Source organism: Myotis nattereri (assembly GCF_964212035.1).
Source record: "Myotis nattereri genome assembly, chromosome: 1".
NCBI classification, from domain to species: Eukaryota; Metazoa; Chordata; class Mammalia; order Chiroptera; family Vespertilionidae; genus Myotis; species Myotis nattereri.
This window is the reverse complement of record NC_138075.1, coordinates 230,213,422-230,232,532: the sequence shown is the minus strand read 5'-3', so window position 1 is coordinate 230,232,532 and position 19,111 is coordinate 230,213,422. Positions and strand designations below refer to the sequence as shown.

The 19,111-nt window shown below is 66.8% G+C and overlaps 2 protein-coding genes across 4 annotated transcripts; one reads left to right on the top strand and one right to left on the bottom strand.

Annotated features, from left to right (window-relative positions):
- Positions 1 to 262: 262 nt before the first annotated feature.
- On the bottom strand, positions 263 to 10,574 carry NELFA (negative elongation factor complex member A). Of its 2 annotated transcripts, none has more exons than XM_081092661.1 (11): positions 9,450 to 10,574; positions 5,795 to 5,966; positions 4,967 to 5,128; positions 4,023 to 4,112; positions 3,338 to 3,468; positions 3,180 to 3,249; positions 2,846 to 2,934; positions 2,145 to 2,256; positions 1,221 to 1,495; positions 1,010 to 1,109; positions 263 to 902 (listed from the first exon to the last, which is right to left on the bottom strand). In XM_081092661.1, exons 1-11 carry the CDS (start codon positions 9,657 to 9,659, stop codon positions 718 to 720), a joined length of 1,596 nt encoding a protein of 531 aa, XP_080948787.1. In that variant the 5' UTR covers positions 9,660 to 10,574; the 3' UTR covers positions 263 to 717. The 2 variants fall into 2 exon arrangements, with proteins under 2 accessions (XP_080948787.1, XP_080948788.1); XM_081092662.1 differs by lacking the exon at positions 9,450 to 10,574 and adding an exon at positions 8,507 to 8,634.
- Positions 10,575 to 11,675: 1,101 nt separating this feature from the next.
- NICOL1 (NELL2 interacting cell ontogeny regulator 1) lies at positions 11,676 to 17,124 on the top strand. 2 transcript variants are annotated; one of them, XM_081092743.1, is made up of 5 exons: positions 11,676 to 12,815; positions 14,816 to 15,203; positions 15,589 to 15,722; positions 16,106 to 16,194; positions 17,020 to 17,124. In XM_081092743.1, the coding sequence occupies exons 2-5, from the start codon at positions 15,112 to 15,114 to the stop codon at positions 17,083 to 17,085; spliced, it is 381 nt and encodes a 126-aa protein (XP_080948869.1). In that variant the 5' UTR covers positions 11,676 to 12,815; positions 14,816 to 15,111; the 3' UTR covers positions 17,086 to 17,124. The 2 variants fall into 2 exon arrangements, with proteins under 2 accessions (XP_080948869.1, XP_080948868.1); XM_081092742.1 differs by lacking the exons at positions 11,676 to 12,815; positions 14,816 to 15,203 and adding an exon at positions 15,306 to 15,399.
- Positions 17,125 to 19,111: the final 1,987 nt, after the last annotated feature.

Genomic DNA, 19,111 nt, shown 5'->3' with positions numbered 1-19,111 from the left:
GCACGCCCTCCAATGCCCCAGCCTCAGACGAGGGCGAGAGGCTGGTCTCAGGGAGTCTAACAGACATCAGAACAGCAAGTGCAGAGCTGACTGAAACGACGTGTGTGTTTTAATTTTAAAAATAAGTTGTTCCAAGTCCCCATTAAAGGTGATGTGGTCAGTGGGGACGAGCTGCTGGCTCTTCCCGCCTCTAAAGAGCCTCCCATAGCCCCACCCTACCCCGAGGGGGCGCTGCCCCCAAAACATGGCCCTGGGCTTCCTGTAGAAAAGCTAAACTTTAATCACTCAGGTAGTTTGTACAATGAACACGGGCGCCCAGAGGCTGGTCTCAAATGCTCACAACTGTACAAAAGACTAGAAAACCTTGGGCGGGAGTGTGGCTCGGCCTCAGCAGCCTGTCCCCACCCTGTTCTCAGCCCGCCTGGCCCCCCTTTGGTCCCCTCAACCTCGAGGGCAATGGAATTTAAGAAAAATAAAAGTAAAAGTCTATAACAGGCAGAGCTGTCACTAAAATTAGGAAGTTAGAACTTTTTTGGTTAACTTTAACATTCAAAAATGTAATATTGAATCCAAAAAAGTGACTTAGATCACACAAAAAGTAACCCATTTTAAAACTTAAAAAATCAGTCTAAAACACCCCGAGAGCGAGGCGGGGCTCGGAAGCCAGGGCCTCGCCCTCGGGACCTGTGCCGCGGGGGGCAGGGCGGGCGGCCGGCCCTAGGACACGTTGGCCATGGGCTTGTACTTCTTGAAGCGCGCCCACTGGCCTGTGGCGTAGTTCATCTCGAAGACGGTGTCCACCAGCATGGTGGTGCTGCCCTGGCCGTCCGACTTGGGCAGGTCCTCCGTGTGCTCGCTCAGCTTGATCTGGATCACGTCCCCCTGCTCCTGGCACGGGTTCTCTGTGGAGGCGCAGGCTGCTGGGCGGGTCCTAGGGCCAAGGAGCCCAACCCTCCCCCCCCTGCAGGGCCCAGGGCCCCCCACGCCTGGGCCGGCCACACGAACCCACCTCGGGAGCCGGCCATGAAGCCCAGGATGAGGGCCTTCTCGGGCCGCGTCACCTTGTTGGCCGTCTTGAACATCTCCTGCGCGGCAAACATCTGCTCTCTCTGCAGTGCAGGCGGGGGGGTAAGTGTCTGGGCCGCGGCCCAGGTCCTGCTTCCCTCCACCTGCCTGCCCTGCCAGGCACCGCTGGCACCCCCACTGCCCGGCACACCTACCGTGAGGGACAGGTTCTTCTTGGGCTGCTGCTGGGCAGGGGGCTGAGTCTGTGGGGCCACCATGGCCACTGGAGGTGCCTGGGCAGCGGGGGTGATGACAGCTGGGGGTGTGGTGGGCGTCAGAGGTGAGGCGGGCGCCGCAGGCGTGGGTGTGGGCGTGGCTGGGCTCAGGCCGCTGTTGTACATGGGTGCCCTCTGCTTGAACTGTGCTGGCAGGGCAGGGCTCGGGGTGCTGGGCTCCTCAGGGGGCCGGCTGGCTTCCCGGGAAGGTGGGGCTGTAAGCACAGTGAGGCCTGCTGAGGGGCCAGGAGTTGGGGACCCCTACCCCAAGCCCTGTGCCGGCTCGGCCCCTCTTGGTGGTGACTACCCTGCCCACCCTGCCTGGCCGGGGCAATGCTCGGCCCTGAGACCTGGGCTCCCCAGGCCCCCGGGCCCTCAGGTGGCCTCTGGCTGCAGCAGGGCAAGCGCCACAAGCAGCACCCCCGCCTGGGGTGGGCACAGGCTGCAGAGAGCCCTGCCCTGGACCAGAGGCCTCAGGCCTTTTCAGACCACACCCAGGCTCTGCTCAGTGCCTGGCCTGGGCCAGTTCTCGTCCTGGTCATTGGCGAGGCAGGAAGGCAGCTCTGGAGCCCACCTGGCTGGCAGACCCCAAGGCGTCTCTGGCCGCCCTCTCCCTGGGACCTTGTTCCTGGCAGCAAAGGGGAGCCCGACCAGGTAAGACCACAGGCCTCTGGGATGCAAGTTCTAGGACCAGGAGGGGACCCGCGGGCCCTGCACTCTGCCCCCTTGGCCACTTCCCGGTCGAGCTGCAGCTGAGGTACCGCCTGTCGCCCCAGGAGGGCCAGCAGCACAGCGGGCGGGGGGCCCTGGCAGGTGGGCGCCTGGGGCCTCGTGAGGGCGGCCCCCGCTGCTGCCACGGCCTACCTGGCGGCGTCTCGGAGCTGGGGATGTAGGAGGAGGCGGGGACCACACTGGGGGTGGCAGGCAGGTAGCTGGTGGAGGGCAGCGACGGCTCGCTGTTCAGAGCCCCGAGTTTCTGGAAGACAGTGCATGGTCCCCCCCAGGAGAGGCCTGGGTCTCCGTGCCCCCCAGGAGCCTTGCCCTGGAGCAGGGCACGTGCCGCCCCGGCTGGAAGGGCTGCTCTGGGCCCCAGCAGAGGAGGGCTGGGCTCCTGTTTGGTTAAGGAGCCCCAAGCGAGCCCTCTTTGAGTAAAGAAAAAAGTCCAACGGTTTTCTTATGAAAACACGACAGAAGGGAGACGTGCGCACAGTAGGAAAAGGCGAGGACAGCTGCGCAATGGGAAGCTTCTCCAGGCCACAGCTGCTCACACAGTCTGCGCAGGGGACTCGGAGAGGCGGGCACCTGTCTCCCGCGCAGGAAAGTGGCCTGGCAAGGCGCCACATCTGGTGATCTCAGCTCGCCAGCATGTGTCACGTGACATGCACAGACCGGGGGCTCCCTGGCCAGCGCTGCCTCTCATATGCATGTCCATATGCATACACACCGCACACGTATGTATGCACACATATATATACATATATATATTCTCCAACAACACACTTTAGTGGCTAAGGATCGGGACGAGGGAGCACAGTGGCCACGTGAGGCTCTGGCTGGGAGCCTACCTGTGTGGACACCAGGCCAGCTGCGTAGTCGGGGGTGGCGTTCTCGATGACCGTCTCCTCCTTGGCCGGCTTTTCCACCACTTCCGTGTCTGCGGACAGAGCCTCATCAGTGCCCCCAGTAGCCCCCCTCAAGCAGCTCAGCAAGTAGCCCCGAAACGCTGCCCAAGCCCGTCTCCAAGCAGAGAAGGAAACGCGCTCTCGGGAAAGGGCTGCCCCTGCGGCCACCTTCTCCGAGAGGCGGCCCCACTGGGACCAGGCACCAGGGGTGAGCCCGGGCCGAGCCCCTGCCGGTGGCAGCGCTCCCTCCGCCGACCCCGGGGGCCCAGGTACGCACCCAGCGTCTTCCTTCTCCTCTTTGCCTCTCGGCCGGCACCGACCGTATCCAGCTCAGAAATGTGCAGCAGCTGCCAAGACAGACAGAGGCCGCCTTAGCTATGGTGTGGAGCGCGCCAAGGCCGGCCACGAGGACAGACACTGACGGGGCACGCCCACCTTCACGCCCCTCTCCTTCCGCAGAGGCGTCCTCGAGGGGGGCATGGGGGTCCGGTTCCCAGCCGGGCTGAAGACACTGGGGGCCGTGGGGCTGCGGAAGGGCGCCTGCTTCGGGATGCCTTTGAGAGGGGCTGTGGGGAGGACGGGCCGTCAGTGGCCGTGGCCCGTCTCTGCCGCCCGTGCAAGCCGCGCTCTCTGGACCAGAGGTCGCTGCCGTGCCCGAGAGGACGACGCTCACCCGCGAGGCCCTGGTCCTAGGAGCCTGCTGGTGCTGAGCAGCACGAGCCTGACCCACAGCCCTGAGCGCATGGCCCTGCTGCGTCCAAACCCGGGGGGGGGGGGGGGGCCTGCTCTCGCCTGTGAACAAGCACTCGGTGCCAGGCCCCCTGCTCAGCAGAGAAGGCCTCAGCCAACAACAACATCACAGCCAACCTATGACATTTTTGCCAAAAACACCGAACAAGAATGCCACGTGGGCAGCCTGCACCAGCAATGGCCTTCCCTGCAGGCAGCACCTCGCCCGCCTTCCTGCCTGCCTGGTGAGCGGCTGGCACCAGCTCCATGGCTCCCTCCCCCACGCTGGCCGGCATCTGTCAAAGGGTCGTCACTGCACACACCAGGGACAGTTCCCTCTGAACAGAGCCTGAGCAAGAGGCAGCCCAGGGCAGTCCGGGGGCGGCCTTACTGGTGGTGTCCATCTTCCGGAGCAGCCCCCGGCCCTTGGCGTGGAAGGGCACCCCCGCGCTCCTCTTCAGCTGCTGGGCGGTCTCCGTGGCTGCGAGGGGAAGGGTGCATGTCAGCGGGCCCCACAGGGAGTGCCCCGCCCCTGCTGGGAACTGTGCCCCCCCCACCTGCCGCACCAGGAGGTGCACGGCGAGTCCTCCCGTAGACACACAGCCTGCAACTCTGAGCAGCGCGCCCACACACGGGGGTCCACATGTGGACAGCGGCGCCGTGGGGCTGTGCTCGCCTGGGGCACTGTCCATCTGAACCAAGGGTCGCGGCAGCTGCTGGGTTGGTCTGGCTTCTCGGGGACGGGGCACGTATGTGTGTTACTGACACGTTAAGCGCCAGGCCTGCTTTGTCTCCCTTCCCGTTTAGCCCGCGACACCCGGTCTCACTGACGTGCTGGCTGCACCGGTGACTGACGTGGCGCTGAGCGTGTTACTATCCATCCCACAGCCACTCAAAACCCCTGAAGTCCGTGTTTTGCTCTTTGGCTGAAGGAATGGAACTCCCTGCTTCCCGGCCGGGACCTGCCACACACACGCCCTCAGCCGCGAGCTGGGGAACGTCAACCAAGCCCCGAACACCTTTCCAGCCAAACCCAGGTCTGCACCCGAGAACGAGGCAGAGTCACAGGAGCAGGAACAGCCTGTGCGAGGCCGCCTGTCTCGTCGCCCGTGGGACTCGGGACAAATTTCATTTTTACAACTAAAAGTACAGATACTTAAACCTGAAAATCCTGAAGTTTCCAAAATAGATTTTAGAACATAGTTCAGTGTAGCAATATGCAGGACTCCGAAAAGACCGTTTAGAGCGTGAAATCTAAAAGGAAGCTAAGAATAAAGCCACAGACAGACCAGCGCGGCCGCTCCCCACCCATCGCGGTCCGGGGGCGGCACTCACATTTCTGCAGGAGCTCGGCGCGGAGCGTGGCGCTCTTCGGTTTCCTCTTGAGCTGGAAGTGCTTCACCGGGGGGGTGAGGGGGCCAGCGAGGGTCGTCAGGGCGCTTTTATTCAAGTACCGGCACTCGAGAGGCAGCATGGCAGACGCCTCGCACTCGGTCACTGTCCGTCCAGAAGCAGCAGTGAGGAGGGGGCTCCCCACCCGCCTCCTGGAGTCCTGGAGCAGGTACCCGCCAGGCCAGCGCGGGCCTCAGCGCAGCCACCGGCCTCCACCTGACTCCGAGGCCTGTCTGTCCCCGAGTTAGTGCGCAGGGGCTGGGAGCCACCGCAGTCAGGCCATGGCCCACGGAGCAGACACGGCTCCCTCGGTAAGGGGCCGCCGGCTCTCCTTCACGTGTCCTTTCAGACACGGTCATTTCTAACAGTGCCTGGCTCATGATCTGAACAACTGAATTGCTGATGCTTCCAACACCACTGCTGCGCATCTGTCTGCTCTGTGCCAGGCACTGTTCTAGGCACTGGCGACACCCCCTGCACAGGCAGTGCACGCGCCTCATGGGCTGCGAGGCAAGGGGGGGGCGGGGGCGTGTGAACAGGAAGAGAATAAGTTTCAGAACAAGCAAGTGCGGGCGGGGAGGCTACGGGTTATAGGCTCGTCTCATGGTCGTGCGGACCCGAGGCAGCGTGGGGGCGGTGTGTGCACCCAGCGCCCTCCTGCGCAGGACACGGCCCATGAAGCCCTCAGAGACCAGATGCGTTTTTACAAAGACGTTTCCTCTCGGGAAGCCTGCTGCCCTCCTCCCAGCACAAACCAAACAGGCGACATACCCTTCTCTCGAAGTTCTCCCAGAATATCCTGAACGTTGGGGTTCTGCTCTTCAAGATCAAGGTTAAGCGAGCCCGAGTCGGGAAAGGACTTGAGAATGTCGGCGACCATGAGCACCCAGGGGTCCGAGTCCAGGGCGGCCAGCTGGATGATCTCCGCCAGGGCGCCTTTCATCTGCGGGGGGGGGGAGGGGGGGAGGGCGTCCTCAGGGGCCCTGCCCTGCGGGGAGCCGCCCCGCCGCCCTGAGCAGTGCAGGCAGGAGGAGCAGAGCACCAGGTGCGCCCACCATCCTCTGTTTCTAAACACAGAGGGGCCCCTTCAAACTCCCTGTAGCTTCTGGGCAGGGCAGCACAGGGCAGCGTCCAGCCTCTCCAGCACCTGCCCCCTGCCAGGCCCACCCTCACAGGAACCACAGCCCCCTTCCTCCTGCCCCCCAGCCTCCACCAGGCTGCAGTGCCCTCAGATCTAGTGCTCCCACCAGCTGGCGGCCGCTCTCCTGCGGGGCAGCCCCAGCGCCCCAGCCTCCCACAGCAGCACCAGGCCCCTGGAAGCTGACGGCATCTGCACGGAGCTCGCACGGCTGTCTGCGGCCTGTGAGTGCGTGTTGCTGAGAATCACACCAGGCGCCACACCGTGTAGGGAGCCTGCTGATGAGGCTGCTGGGAGTGGAGAGCTGGGCCCAGGTGGTGAGGACGGGCGCGGCGGCCGGGCGGGCGGCCCTGGCACACTCCCCAGGCCCGGGTGACTCCTGGGAGGGCAGGGAAGGCGTGGGGCGTGCTCACTGGTTCTGTGACCCACGCGCCCCGCATCTGGGGAGGCCTCCCCAGGGCACAGAGGTCACTGGGCCTGGAGTCAGCAGGCGCTGGGATTCGGGACAGAAGGCGCCCACGCTAGCAGGAGCCTCAGGAGCAGCCAGGCCCGGCACTCCCCTGGGACAGCACAGGAGACCCTGGAGGCCAGCACGCCAGAGCCCCAGGGTGACACGGGCTGGGCCCTGGCCCCTCCATGCCCGGAGGCCGAGTTCTTCCCCCAGCGCCTCTCTGCCCACCCGGAGCCCCTCCCCACCAAAGCGTCAGCACGTGGGCCACACGGCCTCGCAGGGTGAGCAGTGACGCTATGACCCACAGTCCCCCCCAGGCAACCTGAGGACTGAAAACATCCGTCCTCAGTGCAAACCAAGAGCCGCGTCCACCAGGACTCGCCATGACTCTCCACACAGCATCTCCCACAACAGACACAAGGTGGAGACACCCCGTGCTCCCCAGCTGACAAGTGGCTGGTGACGACAGCGGTGAGTCAACCAGTGGGACATCCCTCGTCATAGAGGATGAGGCAGGACCACAGGGTAAGCCGTGGGAACACCGCGCCACTGCAGAAGCCAGTCGTCCAGGCCACAGATCACGAGTCCACGCAGCAAACGTCCAGACCCGGGGAATCCACAGGCACAGAGAACAGATGAGTGGGTGCCGAGGGCTGGGAGGGGGGGGCCTGCTGGTTGGCACCGGGCTGATCTGGGGCTGACGGAAATGTTCTGAAGTTCAATAGGATGATACACACCAACCACCAACTCAACTGTCCCTGTCACAGGAGTGCGTGGTATGGTACCTGAGCTATATCTCAACAGAGTTGTTAAAACTCATTCACGATTAAAATAAAGTTTTTAAATTCTAGGGATGGAACTTTCATAACCAGATAAAAGGTACCTACAAACAGCAACAGGAAACACTGTCTGGCTAGTGGCAAGAGAGAGCCTCCCTGTGATCAGGAGACAATACACCGGAGGGTGCTGGTGACTGGCAGGGGGACGGGGAGGAAAAGAAGGAACTGGGCAGCGACCATCACAGAAAGGACACAGCAAGGCTGTACAGGGAGGGCATGGCAGCCAGGAAGGCTTCAGCAGAGACGCCATCTCACACTCACCTAAAACACGTCTGTAACATGCTTATGACATGAAAAAACACGGGATGTCTAGAAATCGACCTCACACCGCGGCATGAGAAGCGGGTGGGGGCGCGGCTCCAGCGACAGCGCCCGGTGCGCGGGGCGGAGGGGACCGCTCGGGAGGCCAGGGGGCGGCGGGGAGAAACCCTGTGGACCAGCCGCCCGGGACCAGCACCGCCAGAAACGGACCGGCTCAGAGCTCCCCGAGCGCGGCTCCCGGTGGATCCCGCCCCAGAGGAAACTTGTCTTTGGTTCCTTAGTTCAGTCCATGCGGCTGAAGAGCAGCTGGGCATGTTTTAGGGGAGAATTAAGACCCTACAGCCGTGTGTTCTGGTCCGTGGAGGCGGCGGCCCAGTTGTCTGAGGCCTCCATTCCGGCTGCGGCTGGGGCCCGCGTCTCCCAATGGCCCAGAGAGAAGAAGGGGAACCAGTGACTGACGGTTTGACCCACAGACCAAGGCGAGTGCCGGGCCGTGTCTCGTGCGCGCGGAGACACCAGCTGTGAGTCCGCCTGGCCCGAGGGGGCTCGGGGCGGCGCAGAGCCTTCTGGTGGTTCCTGTTTCCTGCCGAGGCCGCGCTCCCTGGGAAGCCTGGGGCCCAGGCTCGGCGCCAGCTCAGCGGGTCTCTCCAGGCCCCGCCCCCGCCAGCCCCGCCCCCACCGGCCCGCCCCCAACAGGCCGGCCCCGCCCCCACCGGCCGGCGCTGGTAAACACGGGCACAGGCCCGCTCGGCCTCGGTGGCGCTGTAAGCTCTGCCGCGTCTCACGTCACTCACAGGATCACCTAACCGCGGCCCGGCGCTCCCTTCTGTCTCCTCCGTGGACGGGCGCCCCGCCTCCCGCTGCCGCCCGGCGCTGCCCCCGCGGAGCGGCCCGGGCCCCGAGCCCGTGGGAGAGCCGTGGTCCGGGTGCGGGGCTCAGCGTCGCGCACCGGGATGCAGGGACGGCGCCGCCACGGCGGGGAGGGCGGGGCTCGCGGTGGGCGCGCTGGGGGCCCAGTGGGGGCGGAGACACGGGAAACTTCAGGCCGTGAGCAAGTAAGTAAATAAAAGAGAGGGCAGCAGCCTCAGGAACACTGTCCCGAACGACGAGAGGTCCGGGGCGGGGCCATCGCGACTGAGCGCGGGGGGCGCGGCCGGGGCCCCCGGACTCCGCGGACGGAGACGGCGGTGGCCTCCACGCCCGCCAACACCCGCCGTCACGGCCGCGCCCCCCGACCGAGCGGGGCTGTCGGCGGCGCCTCCCGGAGGGAAAGGCGGGGGGACCGGCTCCATCCCCGCGGGGTCCCCCTCCGCCTTCCTCGCTCGAGGCGATGGAGAGGACATGTCAGGGGAGAGCGCGGCCGAGGCCCCCACGGCCCCGGGCCCGGCGGGCGGACCGGCCCACGCGCGCCGTCCCGAGGAGGCAGCGCCGCGGACACGCCCGCGGGGGCGGGACGACGGTTGGCGCTCGGCCCCTCCGCGCGGAACCACCCGACGCGCGTCCCGGGGAAACCAACCCGAGCCCCCAACTCGCGTGACGCAGACACGGGCGGGGACGGGCCCCGGCGTGCGCGGCCCCGCGCGGTGGCCACTTCGTGGGGCGCAGCCGCCAGGCCGCCCTCCGAGGCTCCCCGCCCGGGCCCGGGGCCGCGCTCCTCCGCCGCCGCGCACTGGGCCCCGCGTGTCCGCGCCGGGAGCGGGGGGCCGGCCCCGGAGGCCGCCGCGCGCGCCGCCTCACCTCGTCCACCGCGCGGCGCGGGAGGTGCAGCGTCCCGAGCAGCAGCTTGAGCTTCACGGCCGACGAGAGGCCGTGGAAACAGAGGCGGATGTTGTCGATGACCGCGGCCGTGAGCAGCGACGCGATGCTGGGCGGCGCCCACAGCTCGTCCGTGGCGCCCAGCTTGTTGTGCAGCCACAGGCCCGTGTCGCTCTCCCGCATGGACGCCATCTTGGGGGGGGGACGCCGGGCGCCGCCGCCGAGCCGGCATCTTATGAAGACACCTGCGCGCCCGCGGCGAGGCCCCCCGACATGGCGGCGCCCGCCTGGCGTCTGCGGTGACGTGTCGTCGGGGCGGGGCCTCGGCGAGACGCTGCGTGGCGACGCCGGCTGAGGCGCGCCGTCCGTCGTCACGTGACAGGGCACCGCCTACTGTCCGTTCCGGGGACGGCGTGACGTCAGAGGAGGGGCGTGGCGCCTGCGCCTGCGCGCGGGCGACGGCGATTGGAAGCTGCTCCGCCGCGGGTCCCCGAGAGAGAGCGCGCGCCGCCGGCCGAGGCCTTACACTGCGCCTGTGGGGCGCCGAGGCCCGGGGGCCGCAGGGAGGGAGGAAGGCCGGCCTGGTCCGGCTCTCATTCGCCCGCCGCGTGTGCCCGCGCCAGGCCGCGCCCGCGAAAGCCCAGCCCGCGGGGCATGTCATACTTGAGTTGAGGCGCGCCTCGGCGCCCCCGGGAGGGGCAGCTGCACTCGGAGTCCGGGGAGAGGACGACGGCCGCGGGGAGTCGTGGAGGTGGGAGAGGCCCGCGGACCGGGGGGACGCCCACGTTCCGGAGGCGGGTTCTCCTGGCAGCCCTGCCCCCACCCCACCCGCAGCGGAGCCCCGCCGCCGGAGGCGGGCCCCAGGCCGGTGACACGCTCCTCCCGGCGGCGGACGGCGCGATGGGCTTGTTACTGGGAGACGTGCCCCGGCCCGGCCGGTGTGGCTCCGGACAGCGTCCACCTGCGGGCCGGAGGGTCCCGGTTCCATTCCGGGTCGGGGCGCGCGCCTGGTTGTGGGCTCGTCCCCGGTCCCCGGTGGGGGGCGCGCAGGAGGCAGCCGACTCGGGGATCTCTCCCTCTCTCGCTCCCTCTGAAACCAATAAAAGCGTATTTAATAATAACTGGACTTGTTCACCGACAGACCGCAGTGTGGTGACGACCGGAGCGGGGGGCGGGGGGCGGGGCGGAAGGAGACCGGCCGGGCGGTGCTGCGGCTGCACCCCTGGGAGCGGCTCCGTTTGGTCACCCGACGTCACCCCAGTAAGTTCCATAGAAAAGAAGAGAAATAACGGATCGTGAGCGGGAGAAGCAGCTCTACACGCGGCTGCGGAGCGGGCTTCCTGAGGACGCGGGCGGGGCGGCGCGGGGCTGCGGCTCCGGGGCCGGGGCAGGAGCCGCCAGGCGAGCCCACGGGGTGCGGCGCCGGCAGCCTGGCTCCTCGGGGCCAGGAGGCTCTGAGTCCTGGGGCGGTTCCGGGGCATCAGGGAAACGCGCCTCGGGCTCCGGGAGAGGAGGCGGACCTCGAGGAGGAGGTGTTTGCCAGATTTCCAAGCGACGGAGGATTTTTTGTTTTTTGATCCTCCCTCGGGGGTATTTCCCATTGGTTCTTAGAGTGGAAGAGAGGGTAAGACAGAGCGAGAGAAACACCGATGTGAGAGACACGTATGCATTCGCTGCTGCCAGGGCCTGGGCCAGGGAAGAGCGTGCAACCCAGGCACATGCCCTTGGCTGGACTCGAACCCAGGACCCTTCTGTCTGCAGGCCGACGCTCTCTCCACCGAGCCACACCAGCCAGGAGTAAAAGCAGCCGAGGATCAACAGCGGGAGTGAGAGGGAATGCCTGTACGTCAGAGAGAGAGACGGCCAGTAAACCAGTGGGCAGGAGGGAAGAGGGCGAACGGAAGGGAACCCCAACCTGAGAAGCAAATGGATGCTTGAACGGATCAGCCACCTGAGCATCAAAATCACCTGGTTCCCCGTACACCCATCAGACGGCAATACGAGAAAGTCAACGTTTCTGGCTTTAAATATGGATAGCTCATGCCCCAGCACCATTTTTTGAAATGAATTGCCTTCGAACCTTTGTTAAAAATCTCGTCTGGCCCTAGCTGGTTGGGCTCAGTGGGTAGAGCGTCGGCCTGAGGACTGAAGGGTCCCGGGTTCAATCCCGGTCAGGGCACAAGTTTGGGTTGCGGGCTCGATCCCCAGTAGGGGGCGGTGTGCAGGAGGCGGCCGATCAATGGTTCTCTCATCACTGAAGTGTCCCTCTTCCTCTCTGAAATCAATAAAAAGTGAAAAACCAAAAAGCACCTCCGGTGCGGCAGTGGAGCAGGAGGGCCCAGGAGGGGGCCCGGGCTGCCACGGGGTGAGGAGAGGACAGGGCTGTGCACGGAGCAATGGGGAGCGGGGGGCAGAGTGGCCTCGGTCCCTGCCCCGGCCTTGCCCGTGTCCCTGTACCAGACAGTCTCCCCCAAGCCCTCCGCCTGTGGGGCCCCGTTTTCCGTCTGCTCTGCGCACACACACACCCGGCCCCAGGAGGCAGTGCCTAGGATAGACAAAGACCTAGCGCCGGGCCAGAAACCCTCTCCAGGCCGGCCGGGACCGGGCCCGGTTGTGGGGCGCCCACCACTCGCCCCGCAGATCAAACTGTCCTCCCTCCCTCTAGTCTTGCTCCCAGGTCTCCCTTTGTCGCTGACCTCCTCCTCCTCATTTACACCCCAGGACTCTTCCTGTCTCCCCAAAAGCACTCCTCTGGGTGTCTCCTTCCTCAGCGTCCGGCCAAAGCGCCCCACCCACAGTGTGAACCCGACCGTGCTTCACACCGGCCGATGACGGTCCCTTCAGACTTAATGTTCTCCGGGGCATGGACATGTCTGTCACCGCGATGCGAAGGGTCAGAGACCCCCTCCGTCCAGCCCTTCACACTCTGCCATCGGTCAGACCTGCTCTCCCATCAAGTCCCACTTCTCCACTCACAGCCCTGCCGCCCACCCCGACCTCCCACCGGGCTCTGGTCCCTCCTTCCCCACCCGACAGGCCTTCGGACTGGAACTGGACAGCAGTGGTCGGCTGCTGTCCCCACATGAAGCCGCCGGGAGTGGCCCCATGTGAGCGCTGGGCCCCGCCAGCCGGCCGAGGTGGAGAGCAGGCCAGGCGCTCCCTCCGGGTCGGAGTCATCTCGCTGGGTCTGCGGAGCTTCTTGCCGGGGACAGTGAGGAGCTGCAGCCTCCACTGTGGCCGTGGGCGACCACTCAGCATCGAAACACTGGACCGAACGCACGACACGTGGTGCTTCCCAGGCCGCAGGCCACGCCGTGCCCAGCGGGGTCCCTGAATGGAAGGCGACAGGTGAGTTCTGCAAGCCCAGGCCACCCTGGGAAGACAGGGGTGGGTGCTGGGGTCCAGCCCCTGCGGTCCAGGGGTCCCCAAAGGTGAGGACGGCATGGGCGAAGAATGAAGGACACGGAGACAGTGTTCAGATGACCAGCATAGCCAGGTTCTCTCTTTATTCTCCTGTTACATCTGTATTTATACCATTTGATCCTATAAGCATGCCTCTGTAGTTACATCATGGTATGTTTTGGGTCCTCCCTTAAACTTCTACAGTTCCTTGTTTCATGTCCATAGTTTATCTAACCTTTGCCAAAAATCCTGTTTCTAGTTCTGTAGATTTTAATCCTATCCATTCTATTCCAAAGGTTAGGGCTAGTTATTTCCATTCCAAGGTCACTACTCTACTGTTCTGTTAAGCTACAAGGAAGTAACTGAAGGAGATTATCCTAAAGATTATGTAGCTTAATCGTGATTGTTCCTAGTTAAAGTGATTAACTACCCACCTGGTACTTAGTTAAGGGGTTTTACTGATTTATTCCCTTCCTTAGTCCTGTTAATCCTTAACTCCAGGGAAATATCCCCACCTGGAGAGACAACCTTTCTCGGAGAGGTGACCTTGGTTAAAACACATAGCGCTAAGAAGGGGAGCAAACAGCGGTGGGCAGCGTGGACTAGTGGGCAGCATGGACTAGTGGGCAGTGTGGGAAATGGGGCCGTGGGCAGCATGGACTAGTGGGCAGTGTGGACTAGGGCTGTGGGCAGCATGGACTAGGGCCGTGAGCAGTGTGGACTAGTGGGCAGTGTGGACTAGGGCTGTGGGCAGCATGGACTAGGGCCGTGAGCAGTGTGGACTAGTGGGCAGTGTGGACTAGGGCTGTGGGCAGTGTGGACTAGGGCCGTGGGCAGCGTGGACTAGGGCCGTGGGCAGCGTGGACTAGGGCCGTGGGCAGTGTGGACTAGTGGGCAGTGTGGACTAGGGCCGTGGGCAGCGTGGACTAGTGGGCAGTGTGGACCAGGGCCATGGGCAGCGTGGGACATGGGGCGGTGGGTGGGAGTGGTGGGTTCTGTGGCTCCCTTGGCTCTGGGATGGAGAGGATCTCTAGGGCTGGTGGGTCTGGCCGCCCCCGACGGGACAGCTGCGGACAGAGCCACTGAGGTTTGGGGGGGCGGCAGACGGAGGTTGACGTCAGGTTTGGACTCGCTGAGTGGGAAGTCCCTTCCCCAAGCGGAGCTCGATGGCGGGGGCGGGACCTGGGGGCCGCTGCTGCCATCCCGTGGGGAGGGCTGGCCCCTGGGGGCTGGGGAGATGAGGGAAAGGGACAGCAGAGGGAGGGGCGAGGGGCTCACAGGTCTGTGTTGTTTGGAGGGGATGCGGGCGGGGAGAGGGGACCCCGTTCTCAGGGCCCCGAGATTCGCCCAACTGGTGGCCTGGTCCCTTCCGCAGGGGCGCGCGGTTGCGGGGAGCGCTGGTTGCGGGGTCCGAGGATGGCGCGGCGGCGGGAGGGTCAGGCCGGGCCTGGGAGGGGATGGGGTGGGGGAGGCGCAGGGGGAGGCTGTCCCCGCGCTCACGGGGCGGGGGGCGACCGGAGCGGCCGCCAGCTGGGGTCCGGGCGCACATTCCCCGCCACTCGGTGCGGGCTGGGGACCTAGAAGCGCGTCAGGGACCCCAGCCACCGCCCTGCTCCCGCGTTCTGGGCGCCCCCGCCCGGCAGGCTGCAGCAGGAGCGGCGTGGAGGTCACGGGCCGCGAGTCCGCACCCTCCCCCCTCCCCCCGTGCCCGCGGGACCACTGATCCGAGAGCCAGGGCGGCGGCGGCGGGGCCGGGCGCTGCCCCCCACCCGGCGCTCCCCCCCCCCACCCCGTCCCCGGCGCAGCAGGACGGGGCTGGGGCGCCTCCCGGGGTAGCGGCTTCGGTGGCGGCCTGGGCGCCCTGCTGGGCTTAGTGGCGACCCGTGGACGCCCAGTGGGTCCCCCGAACTCGCAGGCCAGACACGCTCATCGGCTTTCTCTTTAAGGCAATGACTTCGTGTTCAAGGGGAGCAAGGGGAACAGAGACCCCCGGACCCCGCCCTCCGAGGGCACACAGTTGGGGGGCGGCCAAGAGGTGTCGGCACCGGGAGGGGGAAGGCAGGCCAGACGGGTCCGGCCGCCGGGCTGGCGGAGTCAGGGCCGAGAGGTGGCTGCGCGTGCCCGGGTCGCTCCTGGACCGGGTCTCCCGGGACAGCCCCCGATTGGCCGCCACCAGCCGGGGATCGGCCCAGGGACACCAGGCCCCCGGACGGCCGGCTCCTCCGCTTCGATCCCTCGGGCGATGGCTCTGCTGGTCCCTCCCAGACACCGCCTCCTCCAGGCAGCCCTCCTGACTTCACCCTGGACCAGACGGTGCTCCAGGCTCAGCCCGGGGTGGGGCTCCCGGAATCCCTGAGCCACTCTGGTCCCTTTAAATCTGCGGGTTCCGAGGCCTCCGGTTTCCATGACGACGGGTTGGGACTGGTGGGGGGGGGGACCCCGGGCGAGGTCGGGGAGCGCATGCGTGGTGCGCGCCGAACGCACTTCGTCTCCCCCAGTCGCCGGCGCTGCGTTTGCGGTCCGGACCGCGGTGAGGGCGGTGGCGCGGGGCCGCGGGGCGGGGTGTCCGAGGGAGGGGGTTCGGGCTGGTGTGCGCAGGCTGAGGTCGGGGTGAGGGGGCGCAGCGGGGGCTCGCGGGTCCCGGGAGGAGTGGGGGGCGCGGCGGGGGGGGGGCTTGGGGAGGGGGCGAGGCGGGCGCGAGGACCCTTCTGCGCTGCAGGCCCCGCTCCCTCCGCTCGGCCATGGCGCCCCCGTCGCCGTGCAGCCCCCCGAGGCCGCTGCTGCTGCTGCTGCTGCTGCTTCTGGGCGCCCAGGCCCGCGCCGAGCCCGCCGGGAGCGCCGTCCCCGCGCAGAGTACGTGCCGCGGCCCGTCCCCGTCCCCGTCCGGTCCCCGTCCCCTCCCCGGTCCCCGTCCCCGTCCGGTCCCCGCCCCGGTCTCCGTCCCCGTCCCGGTCCCCGTCCCCGTCCCCGTCCCTGTCCCCGTCCGGTCCCCGCCCCGGTCCCCGCCCGGTCCCCGTCCCCGTCCCCGTCCCTGTCCCGGTCCCCGCCCCGGTCCCTGTCCCGGTCCCCGCCCCGGTCCCTGTCCCGGTCCTGCGTGCGGGAGGCCGCCTCTCTTTGTTCCCGGCATCCCGCGCCCCGCCTCCCTGGCCGCCCCTCGGTGGGGGGTGGGGGGTAGGGGGTGGGGGTGGGAGGCCTCGGGGATGGAGCAGGGCCCCCAGCTCACCCGCGCCCCGCAGGCCGCCCGTGCGTGGACTGCCACGCCTTCGAGTTCATGCAGCGCGCCCTGCAGGACCTGCGGAAGACGGCCTACAGCCTGGACGCGCGGGTGAGGGTCCCCGTTCGGCTCCAGCCACCGGGGCGCACCGGTCCAGCACCCCCACCCCACCCCACCCCACCCCACCCCTCCCAGCCTTCCCCTGGCGGCGGAGTGTGTGTGTGTGTGTGTGTGTGTGTGTGGAGGGGCCCCTTGGGGTGGGGAGTGCCGGGAGGGTGGGTGGCCTGGGAGGGAGGGTGGTGCACAGGCTGCCTGGGTCCAGGAGGCAGGGCGACCCCCAAGTGTGGAATGAGCAGGGAGCCCCCAGCCTTCCCGCCCCAGAGAGTCCGTGTGACGGACCCACCCGTCCCGGGGCAGAGGGGTTCCCAGAAGCAGGAAGGAGGGAGGCCCAGCCCCCAGGTGAGGGGCCTTTAGAGGATGGGGAGGGCCGGGCAGGGGCTGGGAGAGTGGGAGAAGCAGGAAGAAGTGCCCTCCGTCCTAGCCAGCGTGGCTCAGGGGTTGAGGGTCGACCTATGAACCGCGAGGTCAGGACATGCTGGGGTTCAGGCAGCACCCCCCCCCCCCCCGTGGGGCACAGCAGGCAGCCCACAGGGATTCTCTCACCATGATGTTTCTCTCTCCCTCCCTGGAGGGGTGTGGGTGTGAAGAGCCCCCAGGCAGACGGTGCAGGGGGAGCGGGGAGGGGCGGGAGCGGGGAGGGGCGGGAGGGACTCGGGGAAGTGGGGCAGCAGCAGAGGGTCCCTGCAGGAAGTGGGGTGCAGACCGTCAGGGCCCCCCCCAGAGGAACGGCCACTGGGCTTGGGAGAAGCCAGGAGGTGGAGCACCCCTGGGCTGGGGCGGGCGACTCTCACCCTGATGGTCCCTGTTCCTTTGCAGACGGAGACCCTCCTGCTGCAGGCGGAGCGCCGGGCCCTGTGTGCCTGCTGGCCCGCGGGGCGCTAGGACCGCCAGCCTGCCCTCGTCAATAAACCTCCAGCCCAGCCCCGTGTCCGGTCTCCCTGCTCTGCGTCCCCAGCCGCCCTGCGTGGGCCCCTCTCTGGGCCTCGGTTTCCCAGCTGTCCACGTGGGTTGAGGCCCCCTGGGCACTGCCCCACGACAGTGCCAGCGCCGAGCAGGGACACGCGGTCCGGCCACTGGGGTGGACCTGCACCCGCTCAGCAAGTCCGCCTCCGGCTCCTGCTTCCTGCCCGCCTGCCCTTGTGTTCCCTGGAGCGCAGGAGCGGGCGTGGCCCTGGGAGCAGCTGCCCCGCACAGCGTCCCCCGTCCGGTGGTGGGGTGGCCTCGCCCGAGGCTTCCTGGAGGCCCAGCCCGTGGCCCCTGCGTGGCAGAGCCTGTGGCCAAGGAGCCCTGGGACCTTCCCCGCAGCCTCTCCCGGGCACCAGGGCCTGAGGCGGGCACCACGCCCCCACACGTGTACTTAGTGCCAGGAGGTGGTCTCCAGGGGCAGCAGTGACTCCGCCCCCTTTACTTTAAAGTTTTTATTATGAAAACGATGCTTTAGGACACCCGGGCGCACAGTAGGGTGCTGATGGGGGTGACCACTGTGGCACCCCCCGGCGAGTGGAGCTTCGGTCCCTGGTTGTGGCCTCTGGGCAGGGCCTGCGTGTGCTGGTCGGGCAGGGAGAGCTGACGCCCTGGTGGGCTGTCGCCTTAGCCCACAAGTCCCCGCCTGGCTGCCTCCAGAGGTGGCCCCAGGGACCTGCCCTGCCCTCCCCACCCCCATGGCCTCCCCTCACCCTATGGCCTCCCTCCCACCGGAACCTGTCCTATTGTCAGAGTTTTGTGCCCGGAAGCACCAGGCATGCAGGTGTGGGTACCAGAGCGAAGAAACCAGAGTCCCCCCTTCGCTGTCACACCTGGGAACCCACCGCAGGCTCCGTGGCACAGCCTGGCAGGCCCTGCGCGGCCCTCAGGCCTGGGCACGAGTGGGGTGGTGTAGGGACCGGGTGCCACTGTCCTGGGCCCCCAAGAGGAGCCGAGGGGCAGGGTGCAGGTGCTCACGTCCGACTGGCTGGCGTCATCACGGGCCGTTCCTGGGCAGGGGCGAGGGACGCGGCCTGTGATCTGGGCTCGGCGGCAGGTTTGGCAAAAGCCAGCCAGGACTCTGCTTCTAGGACAGCGCTTTTAGCAGGAGGATGTCCCTTGCAAAACTGTTTTTATCTGACAGTTGAATTGAGCTGGGCATCCTGTGCTGGTGCGGCCACGAGCCCTCGCACGTGATGGGGGAGATGGGAGTGAGTCACGGAGCCGGCGGGTGGCCTTTGGGAGGCGGTAGGGGCTGCAGTCAGGCGTGGGGAGCAGCAGTGGCCCCAGGGGGCTGCTGGGCGGTCTGTTCCGCCACAGCTGCAGGGCAGGAGGGGGTGGGGGGAGCCTTGGGGGGTTGGAGCCGGCAGGGGCGCCCTGTGATGGGACATCTGAACAGGACGCAGGGGGAGGATGGACCTGGGGTGGCCAGGATGGACTCGCCGCGAGGTGATGCCGAAGAGCAGGCCGCCCTGGGTGTTTGCAGGAGGAGCAGTTGCACTGGAACGGAGTCATCGGCCCGGCTGGCCTCAGGGGTTGAGCGTTGACTTAGGAACCAGGAGGTCACAGTTCGATTCCCGGTCAGGGCACAGGCCCGGGTTGCGGGCTCCATCCCCAGCGTGGGGTGTGCAGGAGGCAGCCGGTCCATGGTTCTCATCACTGATGTTTCTCTCCTCTCCCCCCTCCTTTCTCTCTAAAATCAATAAAAACATATTTTTTAAAAAAGGAGCCATGGGGCTTGGCCACGCGGTGGGTTTGGGAGGAGGAGCGGAGGGGCATGGGTACGCGGCTGAGCTGGGAAGGGGCAGGAGGGAGACGGGTGGACGGCGCTGGCTGAGAGCCCTGAGTGGACAGAGGAGAAGGGACCCCAGAGGAGCCAGGCAGCCAGGAGGCGGGGCGAGGCCTGGCAGGGCCCACACTGGGCCACGGGTCACCGCCAGCCCTG

Excerpts from the sequence above, each read along its gene's own strand:
- NELFA (XM_081092661.1), bottom strand. The coding sequence starts at position 9,659 with ATGGCGTCCATGCGGGAGAGCGACACGGGCCTGTGGCTGCACAACAAG. Across the intron at positions 4,113-4,966 it reads CGCCGAGCTCCTGCAGAAAT|CCACGGAGACCGCCCAGCAG; the intron begins GTGAGTGCCGCC and ends TTCCCCTCGCAG. Across the intron at positions 903-1,009 it reads CTTCATGGCCGGCTCCCGAG|AGAACCCGTGCCAGGAGCAG; the intron begins GTGGGTTCGTGT and ends GCGCCTCCACAG.
- NICOL1 (XM_081092743.1), top strand. The coding sequence starts at position 15,112 with ATGGCTCTGCTGGTCCCTCCCAGACACCGCCTCCTCCAGGCAGCCCTC. Across the intron at positions 15,723-16,105 it reads GAGCGCCGTCCCCGCGCAGA|GCCGCCCGTGCGTGGACTGC; the intron begins GTACGTGCCGCG and ends CGCGCCCCGCAG. Across the intron at positions 16,195-17,019 it reads CCTACAGCCTGGACGCGCGG|ACGGAGACCCTCCTGCTGCA; the intron begins GTGAGGGTCCCC and ends GTTCCTTTGCAG.